The sequence below is a fragment of the Chelonia mydas genome, chromosome 1 (genome assembly GCF_015237465.2).
Source record: "Chelonia mydas isolate rCheMyd1 chromosome 1, rCheMyd1.pri.v2, whole genome shotgun sequence".
NCBI lineage: Eukaryota > Metazoa > Chordata > Testudines > Cheloniidae > Chelonia > Chelonia mydas.
In genome coordinates this window covers 246,133,453-246,149,233 of record NC_057849.1, presented here as the reverse complement: position 1 = coordinate 246,149,233, position 15,781 = coordinate 246,133,453, and the positions used below count along the sequence as shown (strand labels likewise).

The 15,781-nt window shown below is 41.3% G+C and overlaps 1 protein-coding gene across 2 annotated transcripts in view; it reads right to left on the bottom strand.

The window, feature by feature from the left end:
- The window catches only part of KDM7A (lysine demethylase 7A), a 97,664-nt gene that overhangs the window by 6,963 nt on the left and 74,920 nt on the right, over positions 1-15,781 (bottom strand). For both annotated transcript variants that reach the window (XR_006289098.1, XM_037879255.2), the window contains exons 15-19: positions 13,638-13,735; positions 6,955-7,100; positions 6,598-6,803; positions 2,334-2,419; positions 544-820 (exon numbers count right to left, since the gene is read on the bottom strand). Coding sequence is in view for 1 of the 2 variants with exons in the window: in XM_037879255.2 (XP_037735183.1) it covers positions 544-820; positions 2,334-2,419; positions 6,598-6,803; positions 6,955-7,100; positions 13,638-13,735 (813 nt within the window). In the remaining variant the exon portion in view is untranslated. The remainder of the gene's footprint in view (positions 1-543; positions 821-2,333; positions 2,420-6,597; positions 6,804-6,954; positions 7,101-13,637; positions 13,736-15,781) is intronic.

Here is a 15,781-nt window from a genome sequence, read left to right as displayed (position 1 = left end):
TTTTCTTAAGCTACAGCCAGCATTATAATAGAGAATGTGATTATATGCCTCCAGATTTTCCTAGTTTAAATAGGAAAACCCACTAGTCTCTGCTCCCTGAATTGTGCCCTTCCCTCAGATTTGTACTCAAGTAAATTACACAGCTAAGGAGATAACTAGTAAGATCAGCAAGGTACCTTTTAAAGCCTCGTACTTTGAGAATCTCAGCTCAGAAAGAGGGGGGAAAAAAAGCCCAGATGCTTAATCTAAACTAGGTATCATTACTTCATAGCTGATAAATTTATAAAAGTTGTCAACGCTAACTAGGGAAAGCTCAAAATTGGGCATAACACCATTAAATCCCTCTTTTTCCACTATACAACTACTCCATGCCAAAATTTGACTGCAAGGTGATGCTTATATGTTGGATTTTTTCTCAAAGTCTATGTCTGCACTTTTTGCTGCTTCTGTTTCAGACAAGTTTTTCCTAAGTCTGTAGATAAACAAAAATAGGAAACCAGGTTTTTTTGGGGGGGACAAGAGAACAGAAAAAGAAAATGTTACCTTTTGTGGCCTGGTTGCTAATAGGGGGTGGATTTGATGCTGGCCTCTTGGTTGGATGAAGGGGTATAGACAAGGACGTCTCACCATATGGCCTATCAGGGCTGAGGCTGCCATCACTCAGCCGACACTCCCCTTGGATAAGGGTCGAGTCCCGCGTGCACTTGCCATGTTGGAAGCTCAAGCCATTGCTGTGTGTAAAATTTCTGTTCTCCTGAACCTTATGACTAGCTTCTGATGCACCCTCCTTCTTAATATATTTCTGAGCTTTACTTGTATCCTGGAGCAGAAGGGGGGCGGGGGGAGAAATCAATCACACATGAGGACTTATAATTTCTGGATGCAAACACCTTTTAATTCTTCTCATTGTACTGCTGGACAAATTAAATATTTCTGAATGAAGATACAGTTCTAACAGGAATAAAGGCTGGTCTGTTTTACCACCCTGTCCATTTCTCTGCAGTATATGCCCATTCAAAAACTTAAGTTATAACAACATGATATTTCTGTGTAACTTTTTTCACATGCAGTTATTAAAGTCACTAAAATAGTGGTAAACTGTTTAACTGTTGCGAATACAGATACAGGGAAGTAAGGAACACACAAAAATATATAACCCACTTCTTCCACTTTCATTATTTTGCAGGGACCAAAGTGTGAACACAATGTCCTTGATTTCACAGACAGTTCCAAACTATAATGAACAATATCACAATCAGTGAATATTTAAACTGGCACTTTGTCTTGAATATTCAGTAGTTGAGACACAGCCAGTTCTAAATTAGGAAGTATAAAACCATAAGCCCTACCATGTAATTACATATTCCTGTAGAATACTAAGTTACCATGCAATTAAAATATACAGTTACTAAATAGCATCCTGTAACTTGAAGTATTACTAACATTTCCAGTGAACACAAGCTATAGAGGTAAGATGGACTTTTAAAATGCTATGAAAAACTGGAAGGCTTGGAGAATTGGTAACAGGATTTAGAGTCTTTCATCTTCAGGCCTCTGGCTTGAATCCAGCCCAGATGAAAAACCCAAAGATGACACCAACTACTGACTGTTTGGCGGCCTATGTGAAATGAGTTGAGCTGCCTCAGTCCAGTTTCCAATGGGCAAGCGTCCACATCTCAAAAACCACAACACAATTGACAACCTTGTATGGCAGTATAACTAGAGATGACAAGAAGGGTGAAGAAAGAGGTGAAGTTTCCAAATAAAGTTTGACTGGGCAATATGGGAAAGCTAGAACTTACTCTGTCTGAAGTAAGACTCCATGGCTGCGGATCATCATTCTGCAACCTTTCATGAACAGTAAATTCACCCTTTTTCTTAAGATACCTATTGCCTTTATAAAAAGAAAAGCAGTACTTGTGGCACCTTAGAGACTAACCAATTTATCTGAGCATAAGTTTTCGTGAGCTACAGCTCACTGCATACGATGAAGTGAGCTGTAGCTCACGAAAGCTTATGCTCAAATAAACTGGTTAGTTGCTAAGGTGCCACAAGTACTCCTTTTCTTTTTGCGAATACAGACTAACACGGCTGCTACTCTGAAAAGTGTCTTTATAGTAATTTTAAAATATACTTATGTTTCCTAAAACATCCAAAAAGGCAGAACAGCTCAGATAAAACATGATACAGATAGTCATCAATTACCAGCTCCAAAGTTATTTAGTTACCAGACGGGCAGTAAGGAGATACCTTCATCAAGTTTACTGGTTTTGTTTTTTTGTTGACAGCTGCATACTCCTTGTTCTATAACATGGGTTAAAATGTTGTCTTACCTGAGGGGTGACCCTGGAAGCTGCATTTAGCTGTCTTGCCCATATTGAAGTCCCCACACCTCTTTCCTCTTCCCTCATGTGCTTACCTAAAAAGAAATTTAGCAAGTTGAAACTTTGAAATTCTTCATTGTGACTGAAGAACTTGAAATCTACAACTGAGATGCAATAGAAAGAAAGAATTGCAAAAGAGATTTCCTAGACAATTATTTCATAATACAAGTGTCTGTTACCACAGTTCTCACACATCAGAGATGTCAGATTTCTCACTTCCCCTCCATACCTATTTGACACATCAAATTGCCCAAATTTCTGCTGAGCTTCCATATGAAAGTCTGATAAACACAGCAAAGGTGGATCTGAAAGTACTGATGTTGAAAACAGCTGCCCTCATTGCCACAGTACTGTCTAAGAACCATCAAATTATGCCTGGTGGATGCTTCCTTAATATCTGTTTCTTGACTTTTCTGCATCCTTGTAAGAAAGTCCACAAAAGGTGCAAATCTTCTGCAACTCACATTCACTACTGTTTTTTTGTTGTTGTTGTTGTTGTTTTTTTTTAAAGTGCTGATATGCTGTGGCTGGATAGCCTCAGCTAGAGTGCGGTGCCCAATTCTGGGTGCCACACTTCAGTGTGTCCCCATTTTTCCTGGAGAGAGAGTCCACAGGAGAGCAACAAAAATGATGAAAAGTTTAGAAAACTTAACCTATGAAGAAAGATTAAAAACAGGGCAGATTTATTCTTTAGAAAAGATGACTATGGAGAGACCTAATAATCTTCAAACACATTAAGGGCTGTTATAAAAAGGACAGTGATCAATTGTTCTCCATGTCCACTGAAGGTAGGACAAGTAGTAAAAGGCTTAATCTGCAGAAAGGGAGATTTAGGTTAAATATTAGGAAAAACTTTGGAATAGGCTTCCAAGGGAGGTTGTGGAATCCCCATCACTGGAGGTTTTTAAAAACAGGTTGGACAAACCCCTCTCAGGGATGGTGGCCTATTTTAATTGGCCCTGCCACAGCACAGGGGGGCTGGACTTGACTTCTCAAGGTCCCTTCCAGCTCCATATTTCTGTGATTCTGTGACTGTGCAAGACACAAAACTCTACAGTGTTACAATCTAAATACCCATATGAAGGAAAATGAAAGTTGACAACAATGATGATTTGTAAACCTCATGCCCAGGAGCATCCCAGGACAGCAATTCTGTCAGGTTTGGATGGGTGATAGGACTTAGCTGAGAAAACCAATGTGGATTGGGAGCAGAATAGAAAACTTAACCAACATCAGGCTGGAGAATCACAGCCTTCTTGGTCAGTACAGTTTTTTTTAAGGTAACTGAAGCCTCTTTCACTTAGATATTGTGTGTAACTTTGGTTAAATGGAAGATGGGTAGAAAAGGATATAGGAGATCATAGGCGCTGACTCCGTGGGTGCTCCGCGGCTGGAGCACCCACAGGGAAAAAGTTTGGTGGGTGCTCTGCACCCACTGGCAGCTCCCCAACCCACCCCCCAACCCCAGCTCACCGCCGCCTCCGCTCCACCTCCACCTTGTCCCGAGCACGCCGCCGTGTCCTGCTTCTCCCCCCTCCCTCCCAGCACTTGCGCCGCAAAACAGCTGTTTTGTGCAGCAAGCACTGGGAGGGAGTGGGGAGGAGGAGGAACGCAGCACGCTTGAGGAAGAGGCAGGGCCAGGGCAGGGATTTGGGGAGGGGTCCAATAGGGGCTGGGAGGGGGCGGAGTCGGGGCAGGGCCAGGGGCGCGAGCACCCACCGGCACCAAGGAAAGTTGGCGCCTGTGTAGGAGATTGCTGGGTCTATTTCTGAGAGGACTAAAAACCTTAATGTTACTTAAAAATAGGCTACCTAAGAAACTAACAACTAAAGCACTGTTTAAGAGGTCTGGGATGATTTTCTTCAGAGCTGTTCCCCATCTGTCATCTCTGGCAGGTGGAAAGAGCAGAGGTAATTGGAGTACTATGCCTCCTTTTACAGACACGCCCTAGAATGCTCATGAACAGGTAAGGGCCCAGCAAAGAGGGGTGTGTGAGAGCTCAAATGGGCAATGCTAGTTATGTTCCACCTTCTGAGCTGCACGTGGCTGCTGAATCCCAAATGTGGGACTATGCAGAGGCCACTCAAAGAAGAATCAGTGATTTGACTGAATCGGTGAATCATCACGGTAACAGATCTTTGGCTGAGACTTCATTCCACTTGGTCTAATTCTTGTGTCATAGCCAGGCAGTGCTGATCTCTTTTTTCCCTTTCATGTGAAGAGTTTTCAAGAACAAATTTCTCTTTTCCCATGACAGATGGTGGACTGCTTTTTAGACAGAGGCCAACTGGATTTCTTTCTTCCTTGGGAAATGATGCATGTTATTACAGTGGTGGTGACTGTCATTCCCAGAATATGTTTAAGACATCTCTTCCTAAAACTCTTACAGACCTAGTCAAAATGGCCTGAACTCTAGTCAGTTTTTTGACAGCTCCTTAAAGTATAACCCCTGAACCATTTTACTAACGTAGGCTCCCAGAATTCTGTCCATGGTAAGTAGTGTTTGGTTCTTCCTGAGTGATAAGCCGGTATTTTGGAACTATCTACTTTTTCCCAGACTGGCTGATATCCAAGGAAGAATGGATAGCATAAAGGTCTGTAGCAGTTCTATGTTACCTTGTCCAGATAAGAATCAATGCAAGATCCAAGCATCCCAAGGAATCTCACAAGATGACAATTGTGACTTCTGGTTTCTGCTGAAACAATCTTAAATATAGCTGTAATCTTTGATTGCTTCACCTACACAATAAATGATCTCTCTTTGTAACTATCTGGATGCCTCATGATCTTGCTGAATGCAGGTGTTTTTTGTGGTTTATCAGGAAGTCATATACTTGAAAGAACTGAATTGTAGTGCTATTGTACTGTCTGACTTTGTCTTCTGAGCTCTGATAAACAGTGTAAGAAAGGATGGTATAGATTCTCTTATCTCAGAGAGCTGCTATGTAGACTGCTAAGACATCTGTGGAGATTATGGGACAGGTCAATAATCTCAACGATAAGAATTTGTAACAGAAATACAAATTGTTATGAGAAAAATGGAGGAATTTCATGTGGAGGTTTGGAATAGGCATGTGTTTCTTTTAGGTCTATTGATGTTGAGAGAATCTGCTAATACTAGAGAGAGACTACAAAAAGGCTCTCTGTGAAATTTAAATTTTCTTGGTACCCTGTTCCAGTATCAGCACAGATTCCTCCCCATCTACCCAGATGCACTGATGGGCCACAAAAAGTATTGAGAAATCTCCAGTTCCTAGCTCTGCTGAATTGCATGCCTCTATTATTGCTTCCATCCTACATTTATTCTTTGGGGTTTTGTTTTTTGTTTTTAAAACTTCTGATGCTATTCTGTATCTTTGGGACCCTCTTCAATTCTATTACATATCCCTTTCTATATTATGTCTAGGACTCATTTCTCCAGCACAGTTCATTTCTATAGATAAAACTTTTGGTGTCACCCGATGAGCTGCACCCTTGCAGAGACGCCAGAGAGTATTTTTCTCTGAATATATCTTTTCTTTCATCTCTGCAGAACTTTCTCCTTTTCCAAACTATTTTTGTAGGTATCTGAATATTGTGGACTACAAAATGACTTCCCCATTCTTGTAATAGAGACTGATTTTTCGTTTTTCATTTCACCAAATGTAAAAGTTTCCTTTATCAGCTGCTTCAGCTATAGCATTTTCTAAGTTTTACCAAACTGATCTCCCTGTGAGAATAAGGATGCAGCCATTAGCTGTCTAGCCTTTACATCTGCATTCCAGGAACAAATCCAGATGTGCTTTTTAAAGAGACTGTATTAGAAGCCGTCAAGCAGACTGAGAATCTAAGGTTTATCTAGTAAGGCATATACCATGAAAGCGGCAGCTAGGGAGACCTTATGAACTATTGCTTTCAGCTTTTTCCCCTGGAGGGAATTATAGCTTTCAGTTCATCCATCCGTACCAGTGCAACTCTTGTAACACCGAAAGATGCTGAAGAAACTTTTAGGTTGACAGCTAAGGCCTCATTAAAGTTAGGCTCCTAAATAGATTTGGCCTGGATTACAGAAGTGTTGAGCACACTGTTATCTCACTGACTTCTGGAAAGTATGCCATACTTATTTAGGAACTTCACTATGGCTCTAGGAACCTAATTTTAGGCACTTATTTTTGAAATCCTAGCCCTAGTGTAACAACATAGTGTGCCAATGATAGTTTATGTAAGTACCTACCACATTCTGTTTTATGACTCTGGGATGGCTGCCTGTCCTTATGCTTACTTCTGGGGTAACTTCTGTGTTCCTGATGAGAGGTTCTTTTAGCTGTGCAGTCTGTGCTTTGTGTATGACCTGGTAAACATGTGGTATAGTGCAATCCTGCCATAGAAAGCATGCCCTGAATAGCTTCTTCTTCTGTACTTGTCGAGGTAGGACATTCCCTAGAAAAACAGATCAGACAGTACATAAGGGAATTTTAATTTCACTGAAGGAAATAATTTTTATATTCATATTAAACAAAGGCTTACAAATATGTTTGTCTGGAAGTTCTTATTAATTTATAAACCAGACCTCCCACATCATTTATCTCACCCTTTACTTGGAGTTTCGTTTTTAGATGGCTTCTGGGTAGTTTGACAGAGGTCCCTTATCTTAGATTCTTCCTTGAAATTTGATGTTACCTCCTGTTTCTCTTCATCACCTGAGCTTTCTGACTCCTCTGTAGAGGAATTCTTTAGCTAGAACAAGAGCAAATAGTACATAAGATGAACATCATAAATTCTAAAGTTATCATTGCGATTCTAATCTAGACTTAAAGGTTCTCCATCTTTCAGTTAATTAGTTTTTCAGAAATAGCTAATAGTGCACAGAATGCCGTAACACTGAACACATATACAGGTCTAATATATCCGATTTTATCAAATTTGGTCAAAAAGGTTGAAAGTGTGTTTCAGAGATTTACAGCTAACACCTCCAAAAACCCAACTTGTCTTACAAAAACACTCTACACTTTATAAACTTCAAAAATTAAAATTTGAAAATAGGCAATTACAGAATCCATCCAGTTTGCATGTCAGATGATCCATCATTCACTATTCATCTCAGCTGCCTTACAGTGCCCACCCAATCTTAATTATACCCCTTTGTTTGGTTCTGTAATGGAAATATGCTCTGGATGTATGCTGTTGAATTTATATATTGCTTATTGAGTATAGAACAAAAGATTACTAAAGCAGTAGAAATCTCAGATTTCTATATGTTAAGTACCCTAACAAACTGATGTGTTGATGATGTGGAAGAATACCTTTATCAACAGAACAGAAATCAAGGCTGTGAAAAATCTGGGATTGGGTTGTCTTTTTTAAAACAAAAACCTCAGTGGAGGTTACTGTGGGGAGGGAATTTTTTAAATTTTTTGAAATTCTGAAGTACTGTATTTACATGAGCACTTTTTTTGGTACTATAAAACTTTAGGCTCTAATTTCAAGTCTGTGAAAAGGCAAGTGATGAGACTTTTGATGCCACCATCAGTCTAAAAACATAACTGGGATTATAATTTAGGTGCCTGTTCCATACCTTTCAGCAGCTCTTTATTATTATTAAATATATGTATTATTGTAGTACCTCAGAACCCCAGTCATGGACTAAGATCCCACCGTTCTAGGCACTGTACAAACAGAACAAAACAGTCCTTTCAACATCAGCTTCATTTGTAGGAGAAATCTGTTAATCTTTGCCTCCCAAAAAGTGACAGATCAGCGATTATGCCATAACAACTGAAAGGCCAACAACTAACTTTAACGAGGAAGTTACTTGCCTTGTGCAGTAACGATGGTTCTTCAAGATGTCTCTCTCTGCGTGCTCCACTTGCGTTTCTGTGCTGCTGATCAGAGAACTTTGACAGCAGTGTCCATTTGGCCCGCACAAACTCTGCTCCCTCCTCGTACCCCTGCCCCTCACGAGGCTAACCAGTGTGCACTGGCAAATCCCACTCAGTTCCTTCCCTATCGCAAAGTCCTTAACAAGAACTCCAAAGTAGAGGGGAGGAGGGTGGGTTGTGGAACACGCATAGGGACACAGATCTTGAAGAACTATTGTTACTGCACAATGTGAGTAACTTCCTCTTCTTTTTCAAGTAGTATCCCTAAGGGTGATCCACAGTAGGTGACTTCTGAGCAGTATCCCCAATGGAGGGCTGGGGCTTCGGAGTCAAGTCTGTTACAGATGACAATACTGTGCAGCTGAAGATGGCAACAGAAGCAGAATCGCTGGTAATAGTGTAATATTCTGTGAAGATACTTGCAGACTCCCAGGGTGCCACTCTATTGATTTCTGAGATAGGGACAAATTTGAGGAAGGCGATGGAGGAGGAAACCGACCTCATGAAGTGGGTGCAGATTCCGGATGGAGGTACTATGTTGTGAACCGGATAGCATTGTTTGATACAGTTTGAGACCCATTCGGACAGTCTCTGAGCAGATATCGCTTTGCCCTTAGACCTCTCTGCAATGAAAAGGAAAAGCTTAGGATACTTCCTAAAAGCCTCCGTCCTATCCAGGTAAAAGGCCAGGGTACTCCTAACATCTAGTGTATGCAGTACATACTCCCTGTTATAGTGAGGTGGGGTAAAATGTTGGAGGTGAATCAGTTGGTTTATGTGAAAAGGGGAGGTCACCTTGGAGATGAACTTCAGGTGTGATCGGAGAGTGACCTTGTCCCAAAAGAATAGTATATGCAGGGGGGTTGCCATCAATGCTGCTATTTCCCCTATTCTTGCCAAGGTGATTGCCACCAGGAAGGCTGTCTTCATCAACAGGTATGTGAGTGAACAAGATATGTTGATGGGGAGGACTATTCTGGAGGAGGAGCAGGAGTACAAGATATCCAGGAGCTTATGATGGGTATCTTTTACCTCCTCTAGAGATATCCGCAGCATGTCTGCTACCCTTTTAGCCAAATTCTGAAACAGCCCGAAATCATCAGCTAAGGATGGTGGAGGGGCCACCCCTGCCTCATTTGGGGAAATACAGATGTTGGTCCTCGACATGACTTCCTCCTTGAATCTGCCCTCCGGTTCCTCTATGATCTCCTCTGGAGGTTCGGCAGTTCTGAATGCCGTGGCTGAGGGGGAGAGTCTCAAGGGCTTGTGGTGAGTTACATGATGGGTGCCTAGGAGATGTAAAGTCTATATGCTGCCCATGGATCCCAGTAGGGCTGCTAGGGCAGTGCAATAGTGCGTGGTGGTGGTGCCCATGGCCGGCCGTACCATAGTGGCTGAGGAGCAGGAGGAGAATATGACTGGGGAGCCCCAGGTTGATATCGGGCACCATAAGGAGCATGCAAGGCGTGGTCAGAGATCTGAGTCACCACTAGAAAGTGGAGGTGTGTGACACGCTGTCGGTGAAGATTACCATGTCCGGAGAAGACTCTGTACTGGAGCCCCAGCACCGATCAAGGGAGACTGGTATATCTTATACCATGAGTTTTCTTGAGTGCCGGAACTCTTGTGGTGCTGACCGAACCAGTGCCAATGGCAGTTGTTGGTGGGTTGGTCTGGAGGGAACAGGGGATTTTGGCCATGTTGAGTGCTCCGAGGCTAGGTGGCTCACTGTTGACAGTGCCAGTGGTGCTGCTCGTACTGGCAGCATCTTCTTAGTGGTGGATAGTCTGTGTCTTTGGCTCAGTGCCAATGCCCATCAGGCCTTTAGACACATCAACAGTACCTGTCACTTCTGACACTCATGAGCTGTGGGTACTGTGTTTGGACTGTCTCGGTGCCAACGATACTGAGCATGACAGCGATCTTTTTTGGCTGACTCGGGGCTTACGGCTCTCTTTTTACAAGTCTTACGTGAGGGGTCTGCGGCTGTTTTCTTTGACCCATAGTCCCTAAATGTCCAGGGCTATGTGGAAGATTTGTGCCATCTGGGTGACTCCTGGCACGGGTCCAGCAGAGGCTGTAGAGCTGCCGCCATCAGGATAAGTTTTTGTCTCAGCTCCCTGGCCTTCTGAGACCTGGGCTTGAGTTGCTGGCAGAGAACATGCTTCTGAGAAATGTGCCCTTCCCTGAGGCAGCGGATACAGTGAGAATGTTTAGCTGCTAGAGGGGTGGTTTCTTTACACAAGAAGCACTTCTTGAAGCCAAATGAGCCAGGCATACCCCACGCTGGGGGGAAAAGAGCCCTAGACAAAGGGGAACTAAAAGTCTTTTCTTTTGGGGGGAGGAGGGGAGGAGAGAAAAACAAAGAAAATCTACAACTAAGAGAAAAAGGGGATTAAATAGCTATTGAAATGCTGAAGGGGGGAAGGAAAAAAAAAAAAAAAGGATCCTCAAACGGACCGCTAATGGCTCCGTCTCTAGCCAGTGGCAGTTGAGAAGAAACTGAGGGGGTTCGCCTATGTGCGCCGGTTAGCCTTGTGACAGAGCATGAGGAGGTCACAGTGCATGTGCAGGCAGAACGGACACTGCTATCAAAGTTTTCTGATCAACAATGCAGGGACACAAGCACACCTACAGTGGAGAACCCACTTCTTCTTGCCCATTTCCACCTTAATTGAATTGGCTCATTAGCACTGACCCCCCACTTGGTAAGGCAACTCCCATCTTTTAATATGCTGTGTATTTATACCTCTCTACTGTATTTTCCACTCCATGCATCTGATGAAGTGGGTTTTAGCCCACGAAAGCTCATACCCAAATAAATTTGTTAGTCTCTAAGGTGCCACAAGGACTCCTCATTGTTCAGACAAACAAGTTTGTTTACATTTGCAGGAGATCGTGCTGCCCAGTTCTTGTTTACAATGTCACCTGAAAGTGAGAACAGGCATTCTCATGGCATGGCACCGTTGTAGTTGGCAACACAAGATATTTACATGCCAGATGCGCTGAAGATTCATATGTCCCTTCATGCTTCAACCACCATTCCAGGGGACATGCATCCATGCTGCTGACGGGTTCTGCTCAATAACAATCCAAAGCAGTGCAGACCGACGCACGTTCATTTTCATTATCTGAATCAGATGCCACCAGCAGAAGGTTGGTTTTCTTTTTTGGTGGTTTGGGTTCTGTTGTTTCCACATCAGAGTGTTACTCTTTAAGACTTCTGAAAGCATGCTCCACACCTCGTCCTCCTCAGATTTTGGAAGGCACTTCAGATTCTTAAACCTTGGGTCGAGTGTTGTAGCTATCTTTAGAAATCTCACATTGGTACCGTCTTTGCGTTTTGTCAAATCTTCAATGAAAGCATTCTTAAAATGAAGATGTGCTGGGTCATCATCCGAGACTGCTAGAACATGAAATATATGGCAGAATGCAGATAAAGCAGCAGGGGACATAATTCTCCCCCAAGGAGTTCAATCACAAATATAATTAATGCATTATTTTTTCAAATGAGCGTAATTAGCATGGAAGCATGTCCTCTGGAATGGTGGCCAAAGCATGAAGGGGCATACGAACATTTAGCATATCTGGTACATAAATATCTTGCAATGCTGGCTACAAAAGTGCCATGCAAATGCCTGTTCTCACTTTCTGGTGACACTGTAAATAAGAAGAGGGCAGCATTATCTCCCGTAAGTGTAAACAAACTTGTTTGTCTTAGCAATTGGCTGAACAAGAAGTAGGACTGAGTGGACTGGTAGGCTCTGAAGTTTTATACTGTTTTGTTTTTGAGTGCAGTTATATAACCTAAAAAAAAATCTACATTTGTAAGTTTCACTTTCACGACAAAGAGATTGCACTACAGTACTTGTATGAGGTGAACTGTAAAATACTATTTCTTTTATCATTTTTACAGTGCAAATATTTGTAATAAAAATAATATACACTTTTATTTCAATTACCACACAGAATACAATATATATGAAAATGAAGAAAACATCCAAAATATTTAATAAATTTCAATTGGTATTCTATTGTTTAACAGTGCGATTAAAACTGCAATTAATCACGATTAATTTTTTTGAGTTAATCACATGAGTTAACTGCGATTAATCGACAGCTCTAATTTAAACATGCCAAACACACTATTATATGTTGTAAATGAAGAGAAAAGAAAAAAATACAGGTGGAGCTAAAAGAATCATCAACAGTATTGCAAAACCGCTGATGGAACATTGAAAATAATTCAATAATGGCTACATATATCCAAGGGAAAACCACACTGCTATGTAATGCTACTGATTCTACAGATGAAAAAAAACCCAATAAAATACTGAGTTGAATTGCTGAAGATGCCATCCATGAATGCAGACAGAAGCATGACAAGAAGGTCTTTACCCCCTACTTAAACAATGAAAGTAAGATAAAGATGACAACTTCTCAAGGTCATAAGTATTCAGCACACAACTTAACACTTAACAGTCCAAAAGCACATTACTGAAATTCAAAAACTCTTCTGTAATTCTAAATCAGTTTCATGCTTGGCTGACTGCAAAAGGAGGTCTGAGGCCGCAGCTTCCCAGTGACTCCCGGCAGAACTTTCACAATGACAGCCTTGCTATATTTGCATCTACCATTCACATGTCTTTCAACTTGTGCTGAGCACAAGCAAGACTTATCAAAACAGCATGTGTATTACAGAAGAGTCTCTGCAGAGGAGCTCTATGCTTACAAAAGCAGTTGGGGGAATGAGAGTAGGTACTTTCCCAACCTGCTTTTAAAAAAAGAGTATAGTCAAAACTCATATCCCCATTCCTGAGCTTTGGCTTTATCATCAAAGAAATCAAAACAGCTAAGCTTAAGCCTTTTCAGCAAGCTTAGCGTGTTCTGCACTTCTGTACTCAGGACTGCTCAGAAAATATTCTAGATCCTCCCTACAGTCACCTCCATCTCCTTTTTACCAGGATGGGATAACAAGCCACCTGCCCCAAACCACACAACACTTTCCCTGCAAGATCAATACCTGGAATGGGATGTTTTGGGCAAACATTGCAAGGCTATTACATACCTTCCTCACTAGCGCTCATGGCATATACACTTGGGTTTCCCTGTTATCCTACACAAACCCCTTTGTGGTCCAACGCTCAAAAGATCCCTACTCAAGAAATCATATCTTGCCAGTGACACTCCAGTATTGGAGTGAGTGTGAGAATTAGGTACGTGAGCAAATTTGGGATAGTTTTTAGTTTTAGATATTGGCCCAATTTGTTCATGAATGGATTTTTAAGATTTTTTTTGTACATGTATCCAGAGATTTTAAGACATGAATATAAATAAATAAAATACTACTTTGATTTTCATTTGACCAACTCCTGTTTCCTTCTCTAGCATTTACCTGGGTAGTGCAATCAGGCTCAGATTCTTCTGAATCAGAAATATCAGAGTACTCTGAGGATCCATTCCTGAGTTCTGATTTCACACTTTCAAAGAACACTGGAAATAAAGGACAAAATTAGTTCTTAGATCTATCATTTCACATTCGTCTTCAAAAACAATAATCACATGTATTTAGTTTTCAACATCTGGTTTCAAAAGTCCCCACAAATGTCCAAAAATCAATCTATAAAATCTTATGTTATGTTAGTTAATGAAGCTGCTTTCCTTTTAAGAGAGATCTCTCTCTAGATGCCTTTACCCCAAATTACTGATATGTAGTCTTAACCTTAACTACATCTTAACAGTTTGTGTCCTGGAATTTCCTTGTTGTTTCTAATTAAAAGTTTCATACATGAAAACTAAACAAGAATCTCAAAGAGACTATTGCCATGTGATTTTTTAATGATTTGCAGATATGAACACACAGTTTAGGTTAGTCAAGACCAAAGAGGATTTCAGTCCTTACCAAGTTAGGTGAATGGGCAACAAAAATGGCAAATGAATTTTAATGTTGATAATAGTGAAGTACTGCACATGGAGGGTGGGTGGGGAGAGGAACATACACCTTATAAGGTTCTAACTACCAACTCAGGAAAGGGACCTGGGTATCACTATAGACAGCTCAATTAAGACTTCTGCTTAATGTGCAACTACAGTGAAAAACAGTAAACAAAGTGTTAGGATAAACAACGTGATGGAGAACAATATGGAAATTATAATACCATTCTATAAAATCTATGGTACAGCCTCATCCAGAATACTGAACGTAGTATTGGTCAGCCCATTTCTAAAAGGATATTGAAGAATTAAAGGGGATTCAGAGAAGGATGGCAAGAACATTTGGGGCGTGGAAAAATTCATATGAAAGGACTCAGACTGTTCACCTTAGAAAGGAGACAAAAAGGAGCCAAGATAAATATACATAAAATAATGAATGGTCTAGAGAAGGTAGATCAGGAGCTTCTGTTCTCCCTGTCGCATAACACAAGAGCGAGGGGACATCTGACAAAATTAAAAGGTAGCAAATCTGATAAAAGGAAATATTTTATCATACAACATGTACTTGGACTATGGAACATATTGCCACAGGAAACCACTGAGGCCAAGAAGCGATCAGACATTTGGGTAACAAAAATATCCAGAATTATCATAGTTCATGCTAGCACAAATTTCAGAAGGGATATTAAACCTTATGCTTCAGGGCTTAAGCCAATCTAACTATGAGACCTAACGTGGGGGACATATCCTACATCTGCCTACTATGGAGTCCTTACATCTTCCTTGGAAGCTTTTGGTGCTAGCCACTGTTGGAGACAGGATACTTGACTACATAGATTTCAGGTCTGATCCAGTATGGCAGTTCCTATAAGCAGCTAGAGCACACCAGCCAGTTTTACTGCTACTTTGTTTTGCCAGAGCAGTGCAAAGCAGCTAGAAGGTACATCCCAATTTCCTTCTCCCTCCTGTCTTTCAAATTCCCCATGCCTGTTGCAACTTTCTATATTCCCCTGCACACATCCCAAATTACCCCCTTCCCACCTGTCTTCCACAGACCTGCTGCAGTTTCCCCCTCCCTGTTGCACCATCTACAACTTTCAGGCGCATGCATACATCCACATATACACTTCTTTACCCCTCCCTCCTGTTCGATCCATTGAGTAAATCTGGTGCAATGGATAGCTTTTGAAAACAAATTTAAGATTTTATTTTTTTTTAAACTTTTTATAATTGAAAAGTTATCTAACAGCAGAAACTGGTGCATAAAATCTTCCTCAGAGAAACTCACAAAGAACTGCCCTCTTTCAAAATTGCCACCATCACCCGCTGTGAAAATGAAGCCAATCTGCCCCCATGGAAGATGATGGCTCCTTATGTTGTCAAGAGGCAGAAGGGAACATTCTGAGGAACAAGTGAATGGAGACAGTGGCCAATCTTTGCTAAGGACAAACTGTGGCCTTAGCACCATTAAGAACAATGGAAGATGACAGCTCTTTTAAAGAGGGCAGTTTCTTCATGTAATTCTCTGCATGAGGCTATTCTTTAGCTTCTGCATACAACTTCAGTTATGAAGAATAATGGCAAAAAATTACAATTTGCCTTAAA